Below are 27556 nucleotides of genomic sequence, written 5' to 3'. Positions count from 1 at the left end.
TAATAAAATAGCTGGTGGCAGAACTGCAGTGGTCCAGGTAAGATATAATAAAAATGGAGGAAATGGATCGACAAGTTGATAACTGAAGTGCAAGGTTGGTCAACTGAACAGAAGATGATGATGCCATTAAGAAAGAGAAAGTAAACCTGAGGGAGGGGCAGGTGGTGTCCGGAATGTGAATTTGAAATATTTGCTAAGGTTGAAAGTTTCCATAAGAAATAGCATGGAGCTTAGAGGCAGAGTCAAATCTTGGGAACTAGCAACAAACTATTGGTAGCTTAAGAATAAAAACTGAATTAAAAAAAAAAAAAGAGTAAAAACTGAAGATAGATACCAAAGGAAATAGCAACATATAAGATAGAGAGGGGTAATAGAAGAGGAGATTAAAAAAAAAAACAGGAAAATGAGGTGGTCAACTACAGGGATCATAATTAGAATACAGGTTGAAAAAGCCTCCTAGATGCAAGTAGGAGGCCTTTAGTATCCTTAAAGAGTGCAATTCAGGGCTGGGGATGTGGCTCAAGTGGTAGCGTGCTCACCTAGCATGCGTGAGGCACTGGGTTCGATTCTCAGCACCACATAAAAACAAAATAAAGATATTGTGTCTACCTAAAACTAAAAAATAAACATTTTTTAAAAAGAATGCAATTCAGTAAACTGAAATGGCTTGTGATATGAGTGAAAGGTAAACAAAGGAAATACCAAATGTGGCTAATCCAAAAATGAGAATAAGTGAAAGATTCTTTTGGAAATAGAGATCCTTGGGCACATTACTGGGTATAGACAAAGACTGAAGAAATGAGAGAAGAAAAAATTAAAAGTGAAACATTCAAGGAAAATGCAGGTACACAAAGAAGAGTTGGAAAAGGGTTAGGATTATGCCTCTATAAGAGGATAAATGTGGTATGCAAGTAGAAGGGAAGGAAAATTATGGAACTCGTGGTTGGTGGGGATTAAACTCAGGGGTGTCCTACCACTGAGCTACATTCGCAGCCCCACCCTGTTTTTTTGAAACAGGGTCTTGCTAAATTGCCTAGGTGGGCATCAAACTTGTGATCCTCCTCCCTCAGTCTCCTGAGCTGCTGAGATTACTGAGGTGCTCCATTATTCCTGGTCACTGTGAGCTTTTATATCCATTTGTGTGTGCACACTTGCTCCTTCCTATGCTCTTTTCCATAAACACAGCATTTTTTTTTTCTGATACATTTCCCTAAATACTAAAGTATGTACTTAAGGATAGAGATATTCTTTTATAATCACAATGATCAACTTTAATTAAGTTTAACATTGATAATTTTATCTATTTTTATCTACCATTCATTTGCCAATTTTGTTAAATGGACTCAAAAGTTATCTTTATACCATTTACTGCTGATTCAGCTTAAGGTCAGACATCACAATTAGTTGTCATAACTGAAAGATTATTTTTAATATTAAAAAGACTCTGATAACTATTTAAATTTAGGGATTGAAGGAAAGGGATTAAAAAATCCAGATGATTAGGAGTTTAGGGGGTCATTGGCAAGATAATATAGGATAAGACAGTAAATTCAGTTTTAGAAGGTTCAACTTGAGAGGTCTGTGAACCATCCAGACGGAGATAACCAACAGACAGCATCAAAAGAGGGGGAAAAAAATCCCAGAGCTTGAAAAGGTCAAGGACAAGGGTACATGGATTATTCTATCGACAAAAATACTCAGGGATGATTTTATTCCAAAACTCAAATAATAATAACAATAAGAACAAAATTTCAAACTTCAGTGTTTAAAGGACTTAAATGAAAAGGAGTCAGCAAGCAAAAAAGTATGGTCATGAGAAATAAGATATCTAACCATTTAAGTTTAAATTATACATAAAACCAGTGCTTTTCCTGTCTTTAAAAAAGAAATAAGAAAACAAGGGACTAAATCATTAAAAAAAAAAAAAAAAAAAAAAAAAGAGGCAAAACCAAAAAGAAAGGTGTAGTTCAAGATAAAGGTGATGTGTAACCGATGTGATTCTGCAATCTGCATTTGGGGTAAAAATTGGGAGTTCATAACCCACTTCAATCTAATGTATGAAATATGATATGTCAAGAGCTTTGTAATGTTGTGAACAACCAATAAAAAAAATAAATTAAAAAAAAAGGTGGGCCCAACAGTAGAGCATTTAGCTTAGTATGCTTACAAGCATTGCAAACAAAAAAACATATATATAAAACTTGTGAGATATTTAGATGGAGACTGAACCCAATCATAAACTCTGGCAACAGGAATTTTCAATAATGACTTAATTGAAATAGTCTCTCAGAATGATGGAGGTAGAAGGTTTGCCTCAGTCTCTCTTAGATGTCTTTCTCTACCAACCTAATAAATATTAGTTTAGCCATAAACTTGATTCCTTGCCCTGGGATCTGGTACTAGGGCCAGCCCCGCAAAAAAGGAAAAAATGTGATTAATGAATTCTTATAGCAGGATTTTGGAATGAAGACAGACAGCTCATTGGTGTCTTTTAATTCTTGGTTCTAATAACAGGATTGTTCCTCTGACAAAACTTTCACCTTTATTTCCCACTGCCTGAAACAAATGCTTCACGCTCTGCACCTACCTAGATGTTCAAGGCCTAGAAACCTGTAACCGAACAAAGAAGACTAAAATAAAATGGTGCTGATTATATATTCAGTTAACTGTATTGTTTACATTTTTTGTTTATCCTGCCCCAACTTAGATAATAAGCTCTATAAAGGCAGGTTTTTTGGTCATCTTCCTATTCAATGTTATCACTTGTCTTGTTCACCTAGGCACTAAGAAAGCAAATTATAGAACAGAAAGCTGAAGGCTTTTGATGATACAATCTCAGCCATCATGAATAATTTCTGAGCAATTATGAGTAATTTCTGAGCAAATAACAGAAATACCAAAAGACTGCTGTGGCCTAATCTGCTAGGAAAATTCCCATCTAGAACAACCAGAAACTATCATTTGATGGCAGTAACCAAATCCCAGGAAAACTATGACACTAATTAATAAGTATCAATTTGTTAATTTTAAAAAAGTTCCCAATTAAAAAAAAAAAAACAAGTTATATAACCTCAAAAATCAGCTGAATTTTACAAAATTAATTTTCCAAGTGTACTTCTTTGAATAGTACAACGGATATTACTTTCCATCAAAATGGGGATCTGGGGGAAGCCTATAGAAAGGCTAAATATGCAGCCAATTAATTTTCCAATGGAAAAGTTTGGGATATGCTTCTGAAGAGTTGATAACTCCTTAAGGATTTAAAGACCTTAAGTTGTAGAACAAGGAGAACTTGATAAGCTGATGAAAAGTTCTTATAGTCTATTGTAAAAAGTTTATTTGAAACTCCATTGTATCTTAATTAACAATTAGCATATCAATATACCACACAGGTACACCAAAGATTATTTTTTAAAAGTTTATTTTAAAAATCGTAATTACAATATCAATAATACATGTTTATCACAGTAAATTTGGAAAACAAAAATAGAATGAACATTAAAAATCACCAATATTTTCAAACATAGTTGGCATTTAGTTGTACTTTCTTACTTTTTTTCCTTAAATGTACAAATATAAATGCTTTTAAATAAACCTCAGTGTTCTCCACATAGACAATTTATATCCTGTTTTTGAAATATAGTATTATATTATGGAACCATTTCCTACAGCTTAGTCACCTTTCAAAAATCATGATTGTTAATGGCAGCATTATGTATTTTATTCTAGAGTCAACTAAAAATTCATTCTTAACTTCCTGTTCAAAAATCTGTCACATCTTTTTCTTTTTTTGAAGTGCTAGGGACTGAACCCAGGTCCTTGTGGCAGTCAAGTGCTCCACCACTGAGCTATATCCTCAGCCCTCTGATTACATTTGAGAATGATTCCCAAAAATGGCATTACTAAATCAAAGGGTGTAAACATTTTAAGGTTCCTGACATGTGCTGTGAGATTGTTTTCTAGACAGACAATATCACTTTAAATTCCCTGTGCCACATATGGAACATCTCAGTAATGAAAATTCTCTATTACTTTGTGAATAATTTTTCCTAATTTAAATACTTAAGTAATATACAAGTAATTAAAACTAAAATCTATTTAATGAAATGTCTTAATGAATACCTTAATATAAATCTGAGCAATTGAACAAGATTTGATGCTTGCCTTAGAGACACAACCAAGCAAATTCAGTTGCTAAAGCTTCAAAAATACTCTCTTATTAGAAAGATCAAGAAGATACTATGACATTGTAAGAGAATATTTTTTATCCATACAGGAAGAAGTTAGAACACTACTCTTAAATGCTCCTATTCAAGAAAATTATGCTTAAATATTTTGTTCAAGGAATATTGTAAATAAAAATTCTAGGATGCCCAGGAAAGAGATTCAAGAGACGATGAAATTCAAAACACTCAGATTTAAAGAAAATGTAAAATAAAGGTGCTAACTGAAATATATGAAAGAAAGAGACATTTTTACATGGTACAGTACCTGATTAGAACTGGCTTTTTCAAGTCTGTCAATCATAATTTCAAATTGCAAAGGCTTAATTTCCATTTTTCTGTTAAGTCTATTTAATAAGGTCTCATCTTCTGAATCCATATCATAATCTGGTTGCTCGTTGTCTAGATTAAAAGCTAGAAAAGAAAAAAATTATTATTCAAACTCAGGAGAAATAATGAAGTCATACGGTATTTTTATCACATTTGACCAGAGATTACTTCTAAATTTATATGCATTGACCAAAGAGTTTGTGAGCAAATATCTAAAAATCCGTTTCAGAGGCTAACTGAACAGTGGAAGAAAAATAGTTTGCTTTACATATGATTTAAAATTTAAGAGTAAAAACATAAAGAAATTAATTTCTTATTTAAAAAATGATCACATGATAAAAATTTATAATAGCAATTACAAAAAAGATAATCAACATGGTAGTTCTGGTAGCATAATGAGAAGCTATGAAACAAAATTAAAAATCCAGAAATAAACCTATGTACATAGCTTATGTTTTGAACCACTGAAGATAAAAAGCACAGCATTATTTAAAAAAAAAAAAAAAAAAAGCTGCAGGGCACATTGGTGTGTGCCTGTCATCCCAATGACACAGAAGGCTGAAGTAGGAGGCTGAGGCAGGAGGATTGGAAGTTGAGGGTCACACTGGGCAACTTAGTGAGACCCTTTCTCAAAATAAAAAAATTCAAGGGTTGCGGGTGTAGCTCAGTGGTAGAGCAGCCCTGGGTTCAATCCCTACCTAGTACCATTAAAAAACAAAACAAAAACCCAAGGTGTTGAAATAGGCAGACTAGTTATTTAAAAAAAATTAATCTGAATTCCTATATCACTTCTAATATCAATAAATAATATATTCAACACAATTTTATAGTAAAAAATAAAATTCAAAAAATACTATAAGGAAACGAGGGGGAAATGTATGAACAAGTACAAATTCAGAAACCACAGAACTGATGTAAGAAATGATTATATTAACAAAATTAAAAATTTCTGCATACAAAACTTAATAAATAAAGTCTAAAGACAAAGAACCAACAGGGGGAAAAAAAGTAACATAAAAGGGCTGATTTCTTAAAATTACCAAGAAAAAAGCCAGAAACTTAACAAAATTGGGCAAAAGATTTTTAATGGAGACTAAGTGTAAATGACTTTTAAACATTAAAAGCCTTTACCTTATTCATAATTAGATAGTGCAAACACAGTAAGAAGACATTTTCATTCGTCACATAGACTAAGATCTAAATATGCTGTAAGATCTAATATGCTATTTTGGAATATGAATAGGAAATTATAAACTGATATTTAGTTCAATTAAAAATACATCCTGGGGTTGTGGCTCAGTGGTATACAGTGCTTGCCTGGCATATGTGAGGTACTGGGTTTGAACCTCAGCACAACATAAAAAATAAACAAAGATATTGTGTCTATTTACAACTAAAAAGACTTAAAAAAATACATCCTCTTGGACTTAGCAATTCTATTCTAAGAATTTATCCTACAAATAAACTTATGCAGATACAAACATATATACACAGGGCCTTAATTTTGATACTGGGATAAGCAAAAAACAGAAAACAAGCAATTATTTGCAGATTAGATAAATAACAGTATGTATATACTAAAGTATAGACTGAAAGGCTAAGAAAAGAATGAGTAACCCATGTAAAATGAGATGAAATAAAGCTGACTTTATGACCATTATGTGAAAAAAAAGCTAAGGTGCAGAATAGTAGTGTATACAATGTACCATTTTAGAAAGGACAAGAATGGATACATATGCCTGTGTTTGTAAAGCATAGAATATTTTGAAAAGATACACAAGAAACCAGTAATAGTTCTCTACTTTTGGGTAAGGGGACACTGGGAATAGGATGGTAGAGGGAAATAAATTTTATTCTTTTTCCTTTTGTATTGTTTGACATTTAAGCATATATGTGTACTAATTATTCAAATATAAAAGGGGAAAAGACTCAAGTGCCAAATTATGTACTGAAATTACATGACAAGATTTAGAGCAAGGCAACAGATACACCAATCACCAATAGATTGGTTATTTCAAGGTTGCCTACATATCAAGGTATAGGTGAATATCTTCCATTTATATCACGTGAAATGTCCCGGCCTTCTCAGATTCAGAATATTTATATTCGAAAGGTCATCCTTAACAGAGTAATCTAAACAGTGCACATATTTATAAAATTTCAGTAAAATCAGCCCATTATTACAGGCAATACTGAGGAACTTTAATATTTAAAAGCATTTGTGTTAAAAAAGTGACTACATCTCATAAATCTGAATTCTAGTTAACTTGTTAAAAAAATTTCACCACTAGATAATAAGAAAAAAGTAAGTTAGCTAATACTTGTTAATTTTATTGCACTATGGACCAGGCTTTGTTGTTCAGCATACTTTACGCATACTACATTAACTGTCACAACCTCACTGTGTAGCAGATAGTATTTTATCTCCCAATGTGTATCATATTCTAAAAATGTTAAATGTTACTGTATTTAACTTGTATTACAAAGTACAAAATGAGTTTTATGAATCAGAGAAATTACAGTTACTGGTAAACTAATGATACAGATTATTTCATAAGTATGATTCATTTTAAATATTCTTGAAAACAAGATGTACTTTTCCTATCTTTTTACTACCTGATTATCAATAACTCAAAGCTACACTTTTATAAAGTCAATCCAATTTATGTCAAACTCAGTGATAGGTGATGTGGATCTTCCAAACTAAACATATTACTAAAAATCACTCTTCCTTCCACAAAGGAACATTATATTTGTAAATGCACACAATAAATGTGCAATGATCTGCCTTTAGTCCATAGACTAACAACAAAAAGTTAACAAAATCATGTTGTTGGTAAAACTGGAAGACATTTTAGAGAAAAATTTTAGGAAGTATTGAGCAGAGTTAACTCAACATTGTTAATTTCTAAGGTAAAGAGAAATTTTCAAATGTTCAAGGGCAAGGCTATATATACAATTTTTGCATGACCATCTTTTACACACCTACCTAATCTTACTCACCTCTTGTTCCTCCACCTCCTATCTGCTCTATCTTCTTATTCTATTCTTATAAAAGCCAGCACCCCAGCTTGTGAGGCAGGGGAAGGGACAAGAAAAGCTGGGAAATAGTTTAGAAAAATTAATAGTGAGAATTGATAGGAGATCTGACAATGTGTTAAATCAGAACCAGGGCAAAGATTTGCACTAGCTCTGTAAGTATTCTAGTACTAGCATTTCTCTTTTTATTAAAAAACTACACAAAGATCATTATAGATTTAGGTATTCTGTTGCTTCTAAACCAGGTACTGGTGTTTCATTTATACCTCTTTTTTACCTTATATTATACTGAACATCTTCTCTACCAGACAAGAAATTCTTTAAAAGCAGTAATTACTTTAGTCATATTTGAATATCCTCTCCATAATACTTAAAGAGAAAAAAGTGAGCACTAAAGTTGATTATTAAAAATAGCATTTCTTAAATATAAGGTATTCTTTAAAACTACCAGCACAATGTTTTCTATAAGTTTACAGATACCTCATTTTATGAAACCCAGAAAACTTTTTCCTGATTAAAAAAACAAATCTTAAAAATAGAGGATTAGTTTCACAAGCCAATCAACCAAGCGAAATACTCCTCTATACACCTACCCCCCGCAAAGGGGGGGGGGGGGAGAATGAAAAATTTCTTGATGTATATTGACAGAATTTATACATGATGAACAAGGTTAATACCAGCAAGTGTCTGTGTGCATAGAGAAGACTTCTTATGATAACATTAACTAACAATTAAGAAACATGAGGGTATTTAAGTTGTGCATGATCACTATGAGAAGGGAAAAGGAAGTGGGAAGGAAAGCAGATCAAAAAGTGTCTTGCAGTAACTGTCAGGAAAGTTTGTATGCTCTCTAGGAGGAGGCCAACAACTTCTGTGTAAGTAAGGCAGTGGATATAACCTGCTATTGGAATATGTAAAGTATCTACAAGATCACTGGTCATAGCTTAGAGAATATACTGTCCATCTAAAATTAGCTGATAAAGAAAGGATTACTTCTAGTTAAAGAGTCTTTTAAAGTCCTTTAGTAATTGGCTATATTCTTATGCAAAAATGTAACAAGAAGAGCTGTTTAATGGAATGAACCCAGAAGAAGAAATAACAAGAAAATTTCCCAGGGCCAAAATATGGCAAAATATTTTCAGATTAAATGATGCTTATTAAGCATAGTACAAAATGAGTAGCATGCAATACAATGAAGGCATGATGATAAGCAAGTTACTGTCCATTACTTCATAATGATTATAAATATGAATTACTATTACTTCCTAGTATTATGCCTATTACATACTATGTTAAGAGAAAGCACTTATTCTCTACTTTTCAACTTAAATCCTCAAGAGAGTATAGAAGGATACTTTTCAGTTTCTTTGTACCCCATCATTCTCTCCTGATTAGTGAACTTGGGAGGAGGACCTTATCAGCTCAATACCTTCTGGGTGAATGTTTTTTTCCCCCTTCACAGAGGTTGCATTTCCAATGGGGTGAGGGTGGAGGTTTGAGGTGGTAGGTAGGTTCTGATGTCAGTAACCAACTATAAGGGTAGGATACGGCAGACCCTACTCAGTATTTTATAAGTGGTTATTCTTTCTTTCTCTCTCTCTCTTTTTTTTTGGGGGGGGGTACTGGGGATTGAACTCAGGGGTACTTGACCACTGAGCCACATCCCTAGCCCTGTTGTGTATTTCACACATTTTTTTTAAAATGAATTTAATACTCTTTCAGGATATGTTTTCTTCTTCCATTGTCTGTTTTCACTGAGTTGCTTAGTGCCTCGCTAAATTGCTGAGGCTGGCTTTGAACTTGTGATCCTCCTGCCCCCCAAGCCGCTGGGATCACAGATGTGCACCAGAACACCCAGCCTCTCTTTTTTTTTTGACTCCAGAATATTCAATGTTTCCCCCTACTTTGGTCTTCATTACATGTCCTTTAGACAATGTATAGTCAACACAAAAAGTTGATTTACTCACCCTATTTTCTTTGGTTATTTATACAACTAGGAGGCAATAGCATATGTTGTATAAGTACTCTTTTACACACCAAAGATATCAAAAGTGCTTTAAATTCCAGGCTTTACTACAACATCAAAACCCACACTGGTGACTTCTCTACCTCAATTTTGTTAATTCAGGACTCTATATGTCTGCCTGGCTCTGGACCCTCCTCAGACATGTTGGATACCATGCCATAGGGAACTCACTGTACCACAGATGAGCAACTCACCTTTAAATAGTCAGGGTTTAAAGCTGACATGGGCCAGATTTCCTTTAACAGAAATGTGAACATGGAGATGCTTTCTGGTTAAATAAGTCAGAAAGATGATATATTTATCTCAAAATCCCATTCAAACAAAAGAAAAGGGATTTTTTTCCAAATGGCATACATATTCAGAAGTGATGAGAATGAGATGAGAAATTATAAATCTAATTTTTCAAAATTATTATAAAGTATATTAATGAGAAGGTAAGATAATAATAAAATATAAAATAACAGGAGAGGGAAACATAGCAGGAAACTCCCCTTTTCCCATCTAGGTCCTGAATGAAATCAATAGTTACTCTTTGAAAGATTAGGGTAGTTCTGAAAATAGGGAGACTAGTTGAAAATCTTTAAATAGATAATTAGAACTTCCCATCCTCCAGTGTAGCTAGGTATAAGCCTGAAGGTTAATCTACAAGGCTACTCAAGAGAGCCTGTCAATGGTAAAATACTACTATACCAAGTACAAGTTTAAGACTTCATACCAAAGAAGAGTAAGTCAAAGTTTACATGTTGAATCATGAAATACCCTATAGTCTATCCCACTCCTCTATTTACATCCCCCAACTCAGCTATAAAATCAGAAACAGAAACACTACCAGCCATTCAAGAATAAGATGGAAGCCCATTCCTCTGCAGGAAAGTGAACTGATCTGGGAGTGGATGGGGGAACCATCAGATAAGTGATGGTTAGTCAAGTAATTCAGATATTTAAGAAAAGAGAAAAAAACATCAAGAAGGATTTCACAGGAAAAACAGACAATGCAAGAAGAAAACATATCCTGAAAGAGTATTAAATTCATAAAAAAACAAGAACAGGATACTATATAGAAGATCAAAATATTAAAAATTAAACTTTAAAACTATAACAGCAAAAATAAAGAACAGCAATACTGCAAGTTAAAAGACAAGGATACTGAGCTGGGTGCCTGGCACATCTTGTTAGTCTCAGCTACTTTCGGAGGCTGAGGCTAGGAGGTCACTTAAGGCCAAAAGTTCAGGACTAGTCTGGGTCACACAGGAGCTTCCTTTCAAAACAAAAACAAAACAATTGACACAGTGATCAAAATTCTGAAGATAGTGACTGTTTCCAGCCTAAAACTCTTCACCCGATCAAGTATGAGGCTAGAACACAAGTAATTTCAGATATGTAAGGCCTCAAAAAAATTCACCTTGGGATGCTACAGGAATATTACTCCATTAGGATGAAGTAAATTTTAAAAGTAGAAAGCATGGAATCCAAGAATGGAAAACTATCAGATGAGAGCAAGGAAATCCCCAACATGATGGATGATAACCATACAGCAAGCCCCAGAGCACCCTGTCCAGAGTAAAGCAGCAAAAAGAATGAATGGCTCCAGGAAAAAATGTCCACAGAAGAAATAAAACTAATAGACCGTTCCTCCTACTGTTTGAAACATGAGAGTTGTATTTCTGTTTAAGAGTTTGGGACAAATTTAAGGAAAGGCACATAGAAAAAGATACAAAGGTAAGAAACCTTTCTCCTTTAAGAATACAACTTACACAAGAAAGAAAATATAATCAGTCTTAATTATCTCTCAGCTATTAATATCTGCATAATGATAATATTATAAACATTGAATCTGGTTCAAAAAACTATAGCCCAAAATTGGGGGAAATGTACTATTAAAAAAAAGTGAAAGAACTAAATTCTTGTTTTACATGGAATGAAATCAAGAGATAATATTTTAAAACGTAGTTTAAAAAGATAGTATAAAACCATTATTTAGAATTTTGAACATAAGTGCTTAAAGAAAAAGGTAGTTGCATCAGAGCTGGAAGACAACTTTTCAGAAAAAATATTTTAAAAAGTTGTCTAATGATGTATGTATTGCTTTGGTAAGAAAATCAAATGTAAATTTAAAAGTAAACTCTAAAAAAAAAAACCCACAGCAATGGTATGATAATTAATGATAAGAACAAAGAGGTAAAAAGATGCCATTTATGGGTCATGGAAGATTACTGCTGTGAAGCAATAAAAAATAGGAGAAAAAGTAAAATATTAAGAATTGTACTTTCAGATCATAGACATTAAGAATCCTTGCAATTATTTCACTTTGTTTTCTGCTTTAATTATTTGAGTTGTTCATAACCTTATGACCAAAAGCACCTATTTAAAAATACTTCACCCTTTGCAAAATATAACCATGCTTCAAGCTTGAAAGTAAGTCTCAAGATCCTAAGGCAGAACTTACTCTTTGATTTCTTTATAACCCTGTTTCCAGTTAGTTTTAAGTAACTCAATAAAACTTAATTCAAGTACTGTAAATTACAAGTATTCATAATAAAGTTTACCATTGATGCAACTTCTTCTTTTGTTTCTTTTTCTTTCTTTCTTTTTTTTTAAGCTCACTTTCATTTTATTCATGGAGTAATGATGATGATAGGGAAGGAACAGGGACATAATAGAAACTAATTTTTTTTGCAACTCCTTATTTCTTTTTCTTTCGAGAGAAACAGAGAGAATTTTAATATTTATTTATTTATTTTTTAAGTTTTCGGCGGACATAACATCTTTGTTTGTATGTGGTACTGAGGATCGAACGCGGGCCACACGCATGCCAGGCGAGCACGCTATCGCTTGAGCCACATCCCCAGCCCCAACAACTCCTTATTTCTAAATGTATACTTTTACATAAATTTTCTCTAACCCTCACAAAATCCTGAAAGGCATTTGTACCTTTGTTTTGTATATACTGAAATCAAGTCTTTAGAAGTGTTTCAATTACTTTGCACCAAGTCACACAGAATTTGAACCTAAGTCTGCTGAATTCTGAAGCCCATGCTTGCTTTCCCTCTACACCCGCATGCCCAAAAGGACTACATTCGTTATATCTTCACCCAGTCTGATTTTTGTTTATGATGTCTTTTGTTATACAGACATTTTATCTGTCTTTGCCTGTATAGTTTCTGTTCTTTGCCTTAAGAATTCTTTCCTTACCTTCAAGACATAAAGACATCCCACATGCATATTTTCTTCTGAAAAATGTCAGTTTTGCTGTTCATATTCTCTGTTTATATATTGTCCATATGGAAAATTTGTCCTAGCACTATTCGCCAAATACTTACATCCTTTCCCCATTGATCTGTAATGCCCCTTTATTTTTATTTGTGACACATCAAATTTGTTTGGGTATATTTTTAACATTTTTTAATATCCATTGGTCTATTTATTAATCACTGAATGATAACTTATGCCATGAAATTTTAAGAAAAGGATAATTATAGCAGGAAGGAATATAATGTCGGGGAGGGTTTTTCAAATAACAATATTTCTTTTGAATATACCTTGTTTTATAGATATTACTTTTAGAACCACATAAATATTTTACATAATGATAAAATAAAATCTTGGGGAAAATCCCTAAAATCAAAAAATTAAGCGGGATAAGTAAACCAACTGTCATTTGGATTCTATTAAAGTATCTTTAAGATAAAAATAAGATCAACCAACAAACAAAAAATCCTGAAACTGTGTTTTCAGTGATTATATTTTTGATACAGGATTGGTATTATTATTCTGAGACTGTCGTGCTGGTGTGAAGGATAAAACATAGGAATTGAGTGAATACTCTTTAGAACCGACACATGTGATGAAGACATATATACTGTTAAAACCTGAGTAGTCTTGTTTTCTTTCTGCAGTTGTGAAGACTGAATCCAGGACCTAGGGCATGCTGGGCTATATATTCAGCCTAACTTTGTACTTTTATTAGAGCAAGAAACAGTAGCATAAACACATAATGTATTAAACTTTTTAAAAATGTGTATTTCCCATTGAGTTCTGTTTAAAACAACAACAACAACAACAAAAAGCCATCTTAGAGATAATGGCCAACCCAGTAGCAATGAACATGCCTACTGCCCAGCTTGGAGATTCCAAATACAATTTTTCACTACAGAACAAGACAGTCCTGCAGAAATGGTTGTTTTTAAATTGACTAGGAAATACACAGTGAATCTGGCACATTCTAGCTTTCTTGCATGTTGGGATGCCAGAGTCATATTGAAAAGATTAGGAGCTTATCTGAATAGGCTCCTACTAACCAAAGACAGGTGACTATGAGTACTCATAAGGACAATCAATGTAATGGAATTAAACATAATATGTATAAATCCATACTCCATCATAATTATAAAATAAAAGAAACAGTCTAACACCTTTGGGGGTTCCTAAGAAACAAATCTCCACCAGGAAATACTTTACTTTTTGGTTGTGCCTCACTTATATGATGTCAGCAACCATTAATGGCTATTACCTTGGTCCATTAATTCATTTAGAAGTTGCAAAACAGTAACATTGTATCATTCCTTCTTGATCTGCTTTCACTGTAATACTTCCATATAAAGAGATCTTTGCCCTTCTTAACTATTTAGAGATCCTGAGATATCATTCATAGACAAGTCAGAATAAATATTTGGTTCCTGATTAAAAATCTGAAGACAATTAGCAATTACAACACATGGAAGTTTCCTGCACTCCAGTTCAAAAAAAATTCTAATTTTTTTTAGATACCAAAGATGCCAAATTTTCTAGACCACAATTCAAACAAATCAATTTTTTGAAATACAAGAAAATAAAAGAAAATGATAACACAGGGCAGTCAAGAAATGTGTACACTGACTCAGTGTTTGATATTAAGAAAATACTGTTTTTTCTTTTAAGAGGTGGTATAAGAGTATCATTACATGTTAAAAGCATCAGTGTATTACTATTAGAGAAGAGTACTGTGATTATGTTCCAAAAGTCCCAGATGAAATAATGCTGGGATGGCTATCAAATCATTGGGGAATGGGAGAAGGTATGAGTATAAAGGACCAATACTGTCAGCTGATTGATAAGTATAAGGCAGTTCATTATTACTATTCTTTCTACATTTCAATAGGTTGAAAAATTTCCATAATGAATGTCTACAGCATCTTAAATGTATAGAGAATAAAGAAGCCCTTAAAATAGAGTAAGAAAATGAATCAGTGAAAAGTAGACCAAAAAACAGGAAGAATAATTCATATAAAAAGATGTTAAACCTCAACTGTAATTGGTGAAAGGCTTACTTTTAAATCAACAATACCACTTCATCAAAATGGCAAAAAATGATAAAGTTTGATAACTACAAGTATTGACAAAAAAAATAAGAAATGAAAATTCTCATATACAAATGCTGAAAATATAAACTGGTATGACCAGCCAGTTTGGGAGTAATTCTATAATATTTGGAGTGAAATTAAATGTGCACTTTCTGTAAGACCCAGCAGTTCCACTTTTAAGCCTACATCTTAGAGAAGCTTTCATAAATGGATAGGTGGAGGAAGTGACATGTATAAGGCCAACCATTACATCATTACTCATGAAAACAAATAAATTAGGGGGAAAAAAACTAAATATTCATCAAAAGGAGCAGAAAAAGATATATTTACACAAAGTCATAGTTATGATCAAACTGTTGATAACATACAATACAACAATTTGATTGATCTTAAGGGAGCTATGCTGAGCAAAAAAAAAAAAAAGAAAGAAAAAAAGAAAAAAAGAAAAAAAAAAGCCAAAGATCACATACTATAGATTTCATTTATATGACATTCTTAAGAGGACTAGAAAAATGGATAGGACATTAGTAGCTAAGCTTTAAAGCAAGGCCAATACAATGTACTTATTTCGTAAGACTCTTATAAGGATGAAATGAAATAATTTGTGCCTATCAAAGAGCCCAGCACTAAGTAAAGCATTCAGAAATGATACAGTGCTATTACTACTCAAAATTACTCCATTAGCACATGGGAGTATATTCAAATTCAGCAGAATTGAAAAAGTGAAGTATAATATAATTTTATTTTTTTAGCATTAATGCTCCTAATAAAAGGGATATATAGATCATGGTTTTTAGCCTAATATTTTAAAGATGTCTCAACTACAAATAACTACGAACTATTAATACTTTAAATATTACAAATATCATACTTTCTTCTGTGTCTCTGAAGGCGAAGATCTCCCCTGGATAAGCTGAAACATTCCTTGGCTTATTAAGACTAATTTGTACCCAATGTGCAGGCCCCCCTCCCACTTTTGGGGCAAACTTGGGGCTGAACCCAGGAGTGCCTTACCACTGAACAACATCCTCAGCCCTTTTTATTTTGAGACAGGCTCTTCCTAAATTGCTTGGGACCTCAACCGTGAGATCCTTCTGCCTCTACCTCCTGAGCCACTGGCATACAGGTGTTTGTCACAGTGTTGGGCACCCAATCTTCTTCATTAGGGAAACATTTCAAATCCATGAAAAAGGTAGAAGATAAACATTTAGTCATGGTTGATTTTAGGTACTGCAGATTCTAAACCTGATTTCCCAACACTTCCAAAGATGTTGAAATATTTAGTATCTTACTAATAGATTTCTTTCTCTTGATTACAGATAGAAACTTTGGCTGATATGTTTCCAACTTTCACTGTATTTACAAAGGTCAAAGTAAAGATATCCAAGATGTGATATAATAATCAAACAGGTTTTCTTAAAAAAATCATACAGCATCTTAAGTGTTTACTTGAGATTGCATTATTAATTATGCTCGCTTTGAGGCAGACCCCAAGCAGATATACCTAGTTAGTGTGGCAGTTAAGAAAATATGGTTTTTGTGTATTGTAAGAATGTGCATAGGAAATGGGAGAAGGTATAAGCATAAAGGATCAATACTGGTGTCAGCTGATTGATAAGTATAAGGCAGTTTTATTAATATGGGAGAGGGTCTCTCTTGTAGTGTGTGTGTGTGTGTGTGTGTGTGTGTGTGTGTGTGTGTTTTAATTTGGGATATAGTGTCTTTAAAGGGACTTGTTCTTTACTACAATTTTCAATTATTTATATTTTGGAGCATTGTTGTTGTTTGGGGGTACCAGGGATTAAACCCAGGGGCGCTTAACCACTGAATCACATTCCAGCCCCTTTTGTGTTTTATTTTGAAACAGAGTCTTGCTGAGTTGTCTGGGGTCTCCCTAAGTTCCCGAGGCTGGCCTTGTACTTAGATCCTCCTTCCTCTGCCTCTCAGCTGCTGGGATCACAGGCCTGAGCCACCACACCTAGCAAATATTTATATTTTAAAAATGAAATTTGGTCTACATCTTTTGAAGCAGTCACAATGAATCCTGCCACATAATTCAGTTTTAAAACCTACATATTACATTGTAGTATGTGTGTACTTGTATGTTATAATTGTGCTATGTAGATTTAATGAAAGTCTAGTCTGATTTGAAAAATAATTTGAATTTAAGTTTTGTATTTTTCATTTCAACTCATTTAAATGTTATTGTCTTATCCAGACTTGTTTTAAAATTTGTATTATGAAAATATCAGAGGGTCATTCCTGTGACGGCAGAGGTTGGTTTTAGCATGTCAGCAATCTATCAACATTCAGTTAGGAAAAAATTTTCTCCTAAATGGAAGACTAAAAGAACCCTTGGAAATTTCTTTGAATATTATTCATAGAATTGGAGAAACTTTATCCACTTGTTCTCTTCCACATATTGTTCTTCTAACTTTCTCTTCCTCCTCTCTCTTTTTTTTTTTTTTTTAGAGAGAGTAAGAGAGGGAGAGAGAAGAGAGAATTTTTAATATTTATTTTTTAGTTCTTGGCGGACACAACATCTTTGTTGGTATGTGGTGCTGAGGATCGAACCCGGGTCGCACGCATGCCAGGCGAGCGCGCTACCGCTTGAGCCACATCCCCAGCCCTCTTCCTCCTCTTTATTACTGTATTTAAATTACCCTTTAAAAATGTGAAAAACAGTTTTCACATTTTCAGTCTTACCAAAAACAAGCCAGAGGCCATAGTTTGCCATTCCTTGATCTAGTCTATTTTAACTAAGGAAATAATCAGAATACACCCTGACTTACTTAGAATCACTTTTCCCAGAAAAGACCAAGAAATTGTGACATCACTGTCACTTAACAAGCCCTCATCTGAGCCATTTATTGCATCTTTTTACTTTAAATTAAAATTTATGTAGAGCCAGGTGTGATGGTGCATGACTGTAATCCCAACGACTCTGGAAACTGAGGCAGGAGGATCGAGAGTTCAAAGCCAGCCTCAGAAACTTAGTGAGTCACCAAGCAATCCAGTGAGATCCTGTCTCTAAAGAAAATACAAAATAGGGCTGGGGATGAGACTCAGTGGCTGAGTGCCTGAATTTAACTCCCATTAGCCACCCAAAAAAGAAAATTAAAATATATCTATATAAATATGGGCACAGAATGAATGTCCCCAATCCCAATCCTGGAGTATGAAAGATAAGCAAAGGCTGCTAAGGAAGTACAATATTCAAAATTTACTTCTTGAGGTAAGTTTATTCTCCTGGCTACCTCTCAGGCTTTATTATCCACTAACAAAGAAAATAATCTTATGGCAGTTCATCAAATATTGTCTGAAATACTCTTAAGGACGTGTGCTAACATTGAGAAATCTACTGTTGAAAAACAAAATCATCCTTAACGATTGTCTAGCTTTGAAATCTTTAGGTTTGAATTGGGCCAGAAAGTTGTTTCTGGGTCTCCGAAGTTACCCTTTTGTTTTCATGCATTAATGAGTTATTCATCAATATTTAAACTGAATGTAATAATTTAGTTTACATTAATAAAATGAAAAATACAGATTTTTTGGCATAACATAATACATGTTCCTTAAAAAAAAATCTTCATATCCAAAATGTACACAAAAATACTAGGGTTCTGAAAAATCCATAATTTTGCTGAGTCTAAACAAACTGAAAATGCTGTTATCAAATACCATGTTAACTCAAAGTGCTTCGTTACTACCTCAAGAGATACTAAAAATGTGCACGCGTGTGCTGCGCACACACACACACACACACAAATAATAAAATGGAATTGCTGGATTGTAGATGCTGAGACAGAACACATTGTAAAAGGACTGCTACGCTGGGGTTCCCGGACAAAACACAAATCTACCACTAGCTGAGTGCTGTGTAAGACTAAGGGGGCACCTCTCTGTGAAAGGAATCCTTCATACAGGAATTTGGTTTTAATTTTCTTCTTTTTGTCTCAGATATCATATTTATACAATGTCCTATTTATAGGATGGTTTATGTAAAAGATACTATACTGTCCCAGCATCCTACTTACAGAACCTGTATTTCTGCTTTGATAATAAAGGATGTATAAGTTGTAGATTAAGATTTCCAGTGGCTTTACATACACCTGTATCAATTTCATTGAAATATCTGAAGAACTGAAAACCTGAAACTTGATGTTGAACAGATCCTTAGTGTGTAGCCGATAACTAAATAAAGCTTTGGCCCCATTCCCACTAAAGATTTTAATTGTCTTCCTGACTAAGTAGGGAAAAGTTATAAAAGAACCAGGACAAGTTCCACATATTATCAATCATCATTCATCCTTTTATGAGTTTTGTTCAGCTAATTGGTATTACAGAAATATGTGGCAGCATGAGCAGGTATACATCAAACTGTATTACTTAGGACAAAAGGAATAATTTTATCTGGATCACCTGTTTGATATTTTCTTATAAGATTTAAATGACACAAATTTTGCTATAACTCCTTTTGTAATAAATGAGGTATTACACATAAAATTTTACCAATAAGTGAAATAATAAAGCAAGGGACATGTATATAAAATATTTCATCATCTAAATAATTATATAACATCACATTATTATTCACATTCAATCTATCTCCAAAGGATGCTTTTAATTTTTTTGTTTTAATTAGTTATACATGATAACAGAATGCATTTATGTATTTTGATATGTCATACATGATGGTATATAATTTCTTATTTTTCTAAATGGACATGTTGTAGAATCACATTGGTCATGTAGTCACATATATAAAGTAATTGTGTCTGTTTCATTCTACTAGCCTTCCTATCCCCTCATCCCCTCCCCTCCTCTCTCTTCCCTTTACTTCCCTCTACCTAATCTAAGGTAATGCTATTCTTCTCTAATGACCCCTGCCTTATTGTGAATTAGCATTTGCATACTAGAGAAAATATTCAACCTTTGTTTTTTGAGGATTGGCTTATTTCACTTGGCATAATATTCTCCAACTCCATCCATTTACCAGCAAATGTCATAATTTCATTCTTCTTTAAAGTTGGGTAATACTTCATTGAAAATATATACACACACATACTACATTTTCTTTATCCATTCACCTATGAAGGACACCTAGGTTGGTTCCATAGTTTAGCTATTTTGAATCGAGCTGCTATAAACATTGACATGGTTGCATTACCTGTAGTATGCTGATTTTAAGTCCGTTGGGTATAAACTGAGGAGTGGGATAGCGGGGTCAAATGGTGGTTCCATTCGAAGTTTTCTGAGGAATTATGTTTTCCATAATGGTTGTACAAATTTGCAGTCCCACCAGCAATGTATGAGTATACCTTCCCCCCACACCCTCACCAACATTTATTGTTGCCTGCATACTTGATGACTGTCATTCTGATAGTAATGAGACGAAATCTTAGTGTAGTTTTGATTTACATTTCTCTAACTGCTAGAGATATTGAACAGTTTTTCATATATTTGTTGATCGATTGTATTTCTTCTTCGGTGAAGTGTCTTTTCAGTTCCTTAGCCCATTTATCGATTGGGTTATTATTATTATTGCTGTTAAGTTTTTAAAATTCTTTATGTATCCTAGAGATTAATGCTTTATTGGAGGTGTATGTGGTAGATTCTCTCCCAATCTATAGGCTCTCTCCTCATTATTTATTGTTTCCTTTGCCGAGAAGAAGCTTTTCAATTCAAATCCATCCCATTGATTATTGATTTTACTTCTTGTGCTTAGGAGTCTTGTGTTAAGAAAGTCAGATCCTGGGCCAACATGGTGAAGATTTAGGCCTACTTGTTCTTCTATTAGGCGTAGGGTCTCTGTTCTAGTGCGTAGGCCTTTGATCCACTTTGAGTTGATTTTTGTGCAGGATGAGAGAGGTTTAACTTCATTTTGCTAAATGTGAATTTCTAGTTTTGCCAGCACCATTTGTTGAATAGGCTATCTTTTCTCCAGTGAATGTTTTTTGGCACGTTTGTCTAGTGTGACATAACTGTATTTATGTAGGTCTGTCTCTGTGTCTTCTATAATGCACCATAGAGACAGTGAGACCCTATAATGTACCATAGGTTTACAAGCCTATTTTGGTGCAAATATCATGCTGGTTTTGTTACTATACCTCTGTGGTATATAGTTTATGGTCTGGTACTGAGATGCCTCCTGCTTCACTTTTCTTGCTAAGGATTGTTTTGCCTATTCTGGGTCCCTTATCTTTCCAAATAAATTTTATGATTGCCTATGCAGAATGACATTGGGATTTTAATAGGAATTTCATTAAATCTGCATAACGCTTTTGGTAGTATGGTCATTTTGACAATATTAAATTAATTCCACCTATCTAGGAGCATGGGAGATCTTTCCTCTTCTGAGGTTTTCTTCAGTTTCTTTCTTTAGTGCTCTCTAGTTTTCATTGTAGAGGTTTTTCACCTGTTTTGTTAGATCGAATCCCAGGTAGTATACTGTTTTTTGTTTTTTGTTTTTAGGCTATTGTGAATGAAGTAGTTTTCCTATACTGGATTCATCTGATGTAAAGTAATGTGTTTGATATGGGTGATGTTTTTATATCCTGCTACTTTGCTGAATTCAAAGTTTTCTGGTGGAATTTTTTGGATCTTCCAGATATAGAATCATGTCACCAGCAAATGGTGATAGTTTGAGTTCTTCTTCACCTATTTGTATCCCTTTAATTTCTTTCTTTTGAATTGCTCTGGCTAGAGTTTCAAGGATGATGTTGAAAAGAAGTGGTGAAAGAGGACATCCCTTTCTTGTTCCAGTTTTTAGAGGGAATGCTTTCAATTTTTCGCCATATTTAGAATGATGCTGGCCTTGGGTTTAATATATAGCTTTTACAATGTTCAGGTATGTTCCTACTATTTATTCCTAGTTTTTCTAGTGTTTTGAACATGAAGGTGTGCTATATTTTGTCATGCTTTTTCTGCATCTGTTGAGATGATCATATGATTCTTGTTTTTAAGTCTATTAATATGATGAATTTGTTAATATATCGATTTTCATATATTGAATCAACCCTGCATCCCTGGGATGAATCCCACTTGATAGTGGTGCACTATCTTTTAAATATATTTTTGTATTTGATTTGCCACAATTTTATTGAGAATTTTTCCATCTATGTTCATCAGGGATATTAATCTGAAGTTTTCTTTCCTTGATGTGTCTTTGTCTGTTTTTGGTAGGGTGACATTAGCCTCACAGAATGAGTTTGAAAGGGTTCCCTCCCTCCTTTTCTATTTCATAGAATACTTTGAATACTGGTGTTAATTCTTCTTTGTAGAACTTGGCTGAGAATCCATCTGGTCCTGGGCTTTTTTTGGTTGGTAGGCTTTTTTCGTTTTTTTTTTTTTTTTGAGAGAGAGAGATTTTTAATATTTATTTTTTAGTTTTCGGCGGACACAACATCTTTTTTTGTATGTGGTGCTGAGGATCGAACAAAGGCCGCACGCATGCCAGGCGAGCGTGCTACCGCTTGAGCCACATTCCCAGCCCTGGTTGGAAGGCTTTTGATCGTGTTTTCTATTTCATTATTTGAAATTGTTCTGTTTAAATTGTGGATAACCTCTTCAGTCAGTTGGGGTAGGTCATATGTCTCTATAAATGTGTTGATATGATTGACATTTTCTATTTTATTGGAGTATAAATTTTCAAAATAGTTCCTAATAATCTTCTGTATTTCAGACATGACCATTACGATATTTCCTTCTTCATCCTGTAGTTTAGTAATTTGAGTTGTTTCTCTTCATTAGCATGGCCAGAGGTTTATCTAATTTATTTATTTTTTCCAAGAACCAACTTTTTGTTTTGTCCATTTTTTCAATTGTTTCAGTTTCATTGATTTCAGCTCTGATTTAATTATTTCCTGTCTTCTCCTGCTTTTGGTGTTGATTTGTTCTTCTTTTTCTAGGGCTTGGAAATGTTGTATTACATCATTATAAACTTTCCTTAGTAATGCCTTCACAGTGTCCCAAAGATTCTGATATGTTGTATCAGTGTTCTCATTTACTTTTAAGAATTTTTAAAATTTCATCCTTGATTTCTTCTACTATTCACTCATCATTCAGTAGTGTACTACTTAGTCTTCATTTGTTACAGTACCTTCTATATTTTATCATTGATTTCTAATTTCATCCCATTGTGATCTAATAAAATGTAGGAAATTATCTGTTTTTTTTTTTAATTTTGTATCTACTAAGAATTACTTTGTGGCTTAAGATACGGTCTATTTTAGAGAAGGAGCCTTGTGCTGCTGAGAAGAAAGTATATTTGTTCATTGATAGATGAAATATTCCATATGTCTGTTAAGTCTAAATTATTGATTATATTATTTAGTTCTATAGTTTCTTTATTTAGTTTTTGTTTGGAAGATCGATCTATCCAGTAGTGAGAGAGGTGTGTTAAAAGTCACCCAGTATTATTGTGTTGTAGTCTATTTGATCCTTGAAATTGAGAAGGATTTGTTTGATGCACATAAATGCTCTCCTTTGGGACATAAATATTTAAAATTGTTATGTCCTGCTGATATATTCTTATCTTAACAAGTATGAAATGTCCTTCTTTGTCTCTTCTGATTAACTTTGGTTTGAAGTTTACTTTGTCTGAGAATGCAAACCACTGCTTGTTTACACAATTCCTATGAGTGATAAGTTTTTTCCCATCCTTTCGCCTTCAGCCTGTGGTTGTCATTGCCCACTAGGTCGGTCTCTTGAAGACATTTATTGTCGGGTCTTGCTTTTTAATCCAATCTGCTAATCTATGCCTTTTGATTGATGAGTTTAGGCCATTAACATTCAGCTATTAATGAGGCAGGATTTGTATTCCCTGTCATTTTTATTTATTCTGTTTTTAATTTAACTTAGTTTCTTCTTTGGTTGAATATTTCTTTAGTGTAGATCCCCTTTTACTAGTTTTGACTCCCCCCCCCCCCCATTTCATCCTCATGGATTATTTGAGAATGTCTGGCTTTCTACTTGTGAATTCTTTTAATTTTTGTTTATCATGAAAGGTTTTAATTTCATCTTCAAATCTGAAACTTAATTTTGCTGGATATAAAATTCTTGGTTGGCAATAAGAGAGGTAAATAGGGAGCCCACATCCTGGGAACAAATTTTTACTCCTCACACTTCAGATAGAGCCCTAATATCTAGAGTATACAAAGAACTCAAAAAATTAGACAATAAGAAGACAGACAACCCAATCAACAAATGGGCCAAGGACATGAACAAACACTTCACAGAGGAGGACATACAATCAATCAACAAGTACATGAAAAAATGCTCACCATCTCTAGCAGTCAAGGAAATGCAAATCAAAACCACCCTAAGATACCACCTCACCCCAGTAAGATTGGCAGCCATGATGAAGTCAAACAACAACAAGTGCTGGCGAGGATGTGGGGAAAAGGGTACTCTTGTACACTGCTGGTGGGACTGCAAACGGGTGCGGCCAATTTGGAAAGCAGTATGGAGATTCCTGGGAAAGCTGGGAATGGAACCACCATTTGACCCAGCTATTGCCCTACTCGGACTATTTCCTGAAGACCTTAAAAGAGCACACTACAGGGATACTGCCACATCGATGTTCATAGCAGCACAATTCACAATTGCTAGACTGTGGAATCAACCCAGATGCCCTTCAATAGATGAATGGATAAAAAAAATGTGGCATTTATACACCATGGAGTATTACGCAGCACTAAAAAATGACAAAATCACGGAATTTGCAGGGAAATGGATGGCACTAGAGCAGATTATGCTTAGTGAAGCTAGCCAATCCCTAAAAAACAAATACCAAATGTCTTCTTTGATATAATGAGAGCAACTAAGAACAGAACAGGGAGGATGAGCAGGAAGAAAAGATTAGCATTAAACAGAGACATGAGGCGGGAGGGAAAGGGAGAAAAAAAGGGAAATCACATGGAAATGGAGGGAGACCCTCATTGTTATACAAAATTACATATAAGAGTTTACGAGGGGAATGGGATAACAAACATGGAGGGAAATGAATTACAGTAGATGGGGTAGAGAGAGAAGATGGGAGGGGAGGGGAGGGGGGATAGTAGAGGATAGGAAAGGTAGCAGAATACAACAGTCACTAATATGGCAGTATGTAAAAATGTGATGTGTAACCGATGTGATTCTGCAATCTGTATTTGGGGTAAAAATGGGAATTCATAACCCAATTGATTCTAATCTATGAAATATGATTTGTCATGAGCTTTGTAATGTTGTGAACATCCAATAAAAAAAAAAATTCTTGGTTGGCATCCATTTTCTTTCAGAGCTTGAAATATATTATTCCAGGACCTCCTATCTTTGAGAGTCTGGGTTGAGGAATCACTTGAGATTCGAACTGGTTTCCCCCATATGTAATTTGAGTTTTTTCTCTCATGGACTTTAAGCTTATATCTTTATTCTATGTTAGTCATTCTCATTATAATGTGTGTTGGTATGGGTCTGCTGTAATTTTGTACATTTGGGGTCCTGTACACCTCTTGTACTTGATTCCATTCTTTAGTTTTGGGAAATTTTCTGCTATTATATCATTGAAAAGACTGTACATTCCTTTGGTTTGTATCTCTGCTCCTTCCTCCATTCCAATAACTTTTAAATTTGGTCTGTTCATGTTATCTCATAATTTTTGGATGTTCTCTTCATGGTTTCTTACCATCTTCTCCACATGTTCAACAATACTTTCAAGGTTATATATTTTGTCTTCATTGTCTGAGATTCTGTCTTCCAAGTGGTCTAGTCTGTTGGTAATGCTTTCTATTGAATTTATAATTTGGTTTACTGATTCCTTCATTTTGAGGATTTCTGCTTGTTTTTTTTTCCACGATCTCTCTTTATAGAAGTGGTCTTTCACTTCCTGTATTTTTTCTTTGATTTCACTCCTTATACTATCCTTTACTTCACAGATCAGTTGAACTATGTACATTCTGAACTCCTTCTTGGACATTTCTTCTACTGTGTTATCAGTGGCTTCTGTTATTGAAACATCTTGGTTTGTTTGGGGTACTTTATTCCCTTGTTTATTCATGTTGTTCGTCTGTTTTCCCATCTAGAAGTATGGATCTAAAGCAGCACAAATTCTACCCTGTAGAACTATAGTGCCCCTGAAGGTTTCTAGCACCTCACCTTTAATGGTGAGGCAGATTAGTCTTGCCAACAGTATAAACAATATATATACTCAAACCCAATAGCTCTCAATAAGGCATCTTACTACTTTCTTGCACCAATTTGCAGTAACGGCAATATATGAGTGAACCTTTTCCCCCACATCCTCACCAACACTTATCATTACTTGTATTATTGATAACTGCCATGCTGACTGGAGTGAGGTGGAATATAACTCTAGTTTTAATTTGCATTTCTCTAACTGCTGAGGACTTTGAACATTTTTTCATATATTTTTTGACCATTTGTATTTCTTCTTCTGTGAAGTGCCTATTCAGTTCCTTTGTCCATTTACTGATTAGATGTTTTTAAATGTTAAGGTTTTTTAGTTCTTTGAATATACTGGAGATTAATGCTCTATATGAGGTGCAGGTGGTAAAGATTTTCTCCCATTCTGTAGGCTCTCTGTTCATGTTCTTCATTGTTTGATGTGAAGAAGTTTTTTAGTTTGATGCTATCCCATTTATAAGAAGTAAAATTAAGAATCAATACATGGGATAGTGTCTCAACCTTTTTAATTGTACAGGTCAGGGGGACTAAGTACATTCACCCTGCTGTGCAATCATCACCACCATCCGTCTCCAGAAGCCCCTAAGAGTTTTTATTCTATCATTTCCTTCTATCATTTCTTGTTATGCTGCAAAATATACAGAGATACTTTGTATTGTCTAGAAATACCCATCTTCTACATGTATCACAGGAACAGTTTAGAGAGTGCCAAAAGATATTTGAAAAACATATTAAATGTATGGTTTCATACAAATTCAATTTCTTAAATGCTTCCCTAACAGATCAGGTGGGGAGAGAGCGAGTGTGTGTGTGTGTGTGTGTGTGTGTGTGCGCGCGCGCGCGCGCGCTAGACACAGAAGATGAATCCTTGTCCTAGAAGTTTCACAGGTTTTCATTTTGAGGGTTGACTGTTTTGAGTAAAAATAGACTTTTACTTTAAAAAACCACACCTGAACAGGAAATTAACTTTGTGTCCATCAGGGTTTCCCTCAAAAACACTTACACCTTGTAGTTATTGGACTTAAGAGTATATTCTGTGCATCTGAGCACAAAATGAATGACCAGGTCATACCCAGTGTTGTTTTTCTTGTCCCCCCAACTAGAGGAGCAGTCTGTCAGCCACCTTCATTTTGGTTACTTGGTTTAAAAAAAAAAAAAAAAAAGAGTTACCTTGAGTACATATATCTGAGCTTGAGTTCTTTGCAAGGGATTTACACCATTGGTGGGAACTATATGCTATTGATGAGTAACAATTCCCCTTCTAAAGGAGCAAGGTCCCCCCCCCCTTTTATTTTTTATTGGAACTGGGGATTTAGCCCAGGGGTGTTCCACTACTGGAGATACACCCTTAGTCTTTTTTTATTTTTAAGAGGGGTCTCTTTAGGTTGCTGAAGCTGGCTCAAACTTTGATC

At 34.0% G+C, this 27556-nt stretch overlaps 1 protein-coding gene across 1 annotated transcript in view; it reads right to left on the bottom strand.

Moving 5' to 3' along the window:
• EPC2 (enhancer of polycomb homolog 2) overlaps positions 1 to 27556 on the bottom strand; it is a 130512-nt gene that overhangs the window by 33772 nt on the left and 69184 nt on the right. Inside the window, exon 3 of the mRNA XM_081261079.1 lies at positions 4492 to 4637. Within this exon, the coding sequence (XP_081117205.1) occupies positions 4492 to 4637 (146 nt within the window). The remainder of the gene's footprint in view (positions 1 to 4491; positions 4638 to 27556) is intronic.

This window comes from Spermophilus citellus (assembly GCF_964194105.1).
Source record: "Spermophilus citellus genome assembly, chromosome: 11".
NCBI lineage: Eukaryota > Metazoa > Chordata > Mammalia > Rodentia > Sciuridae > Spermophilus > Spermophilus citellus.
The sequence above is the reverse complement of the archived record's forward strand: the minus strand, read 5'-3'. Positions and strand labels throughout refer to the sequence as shown.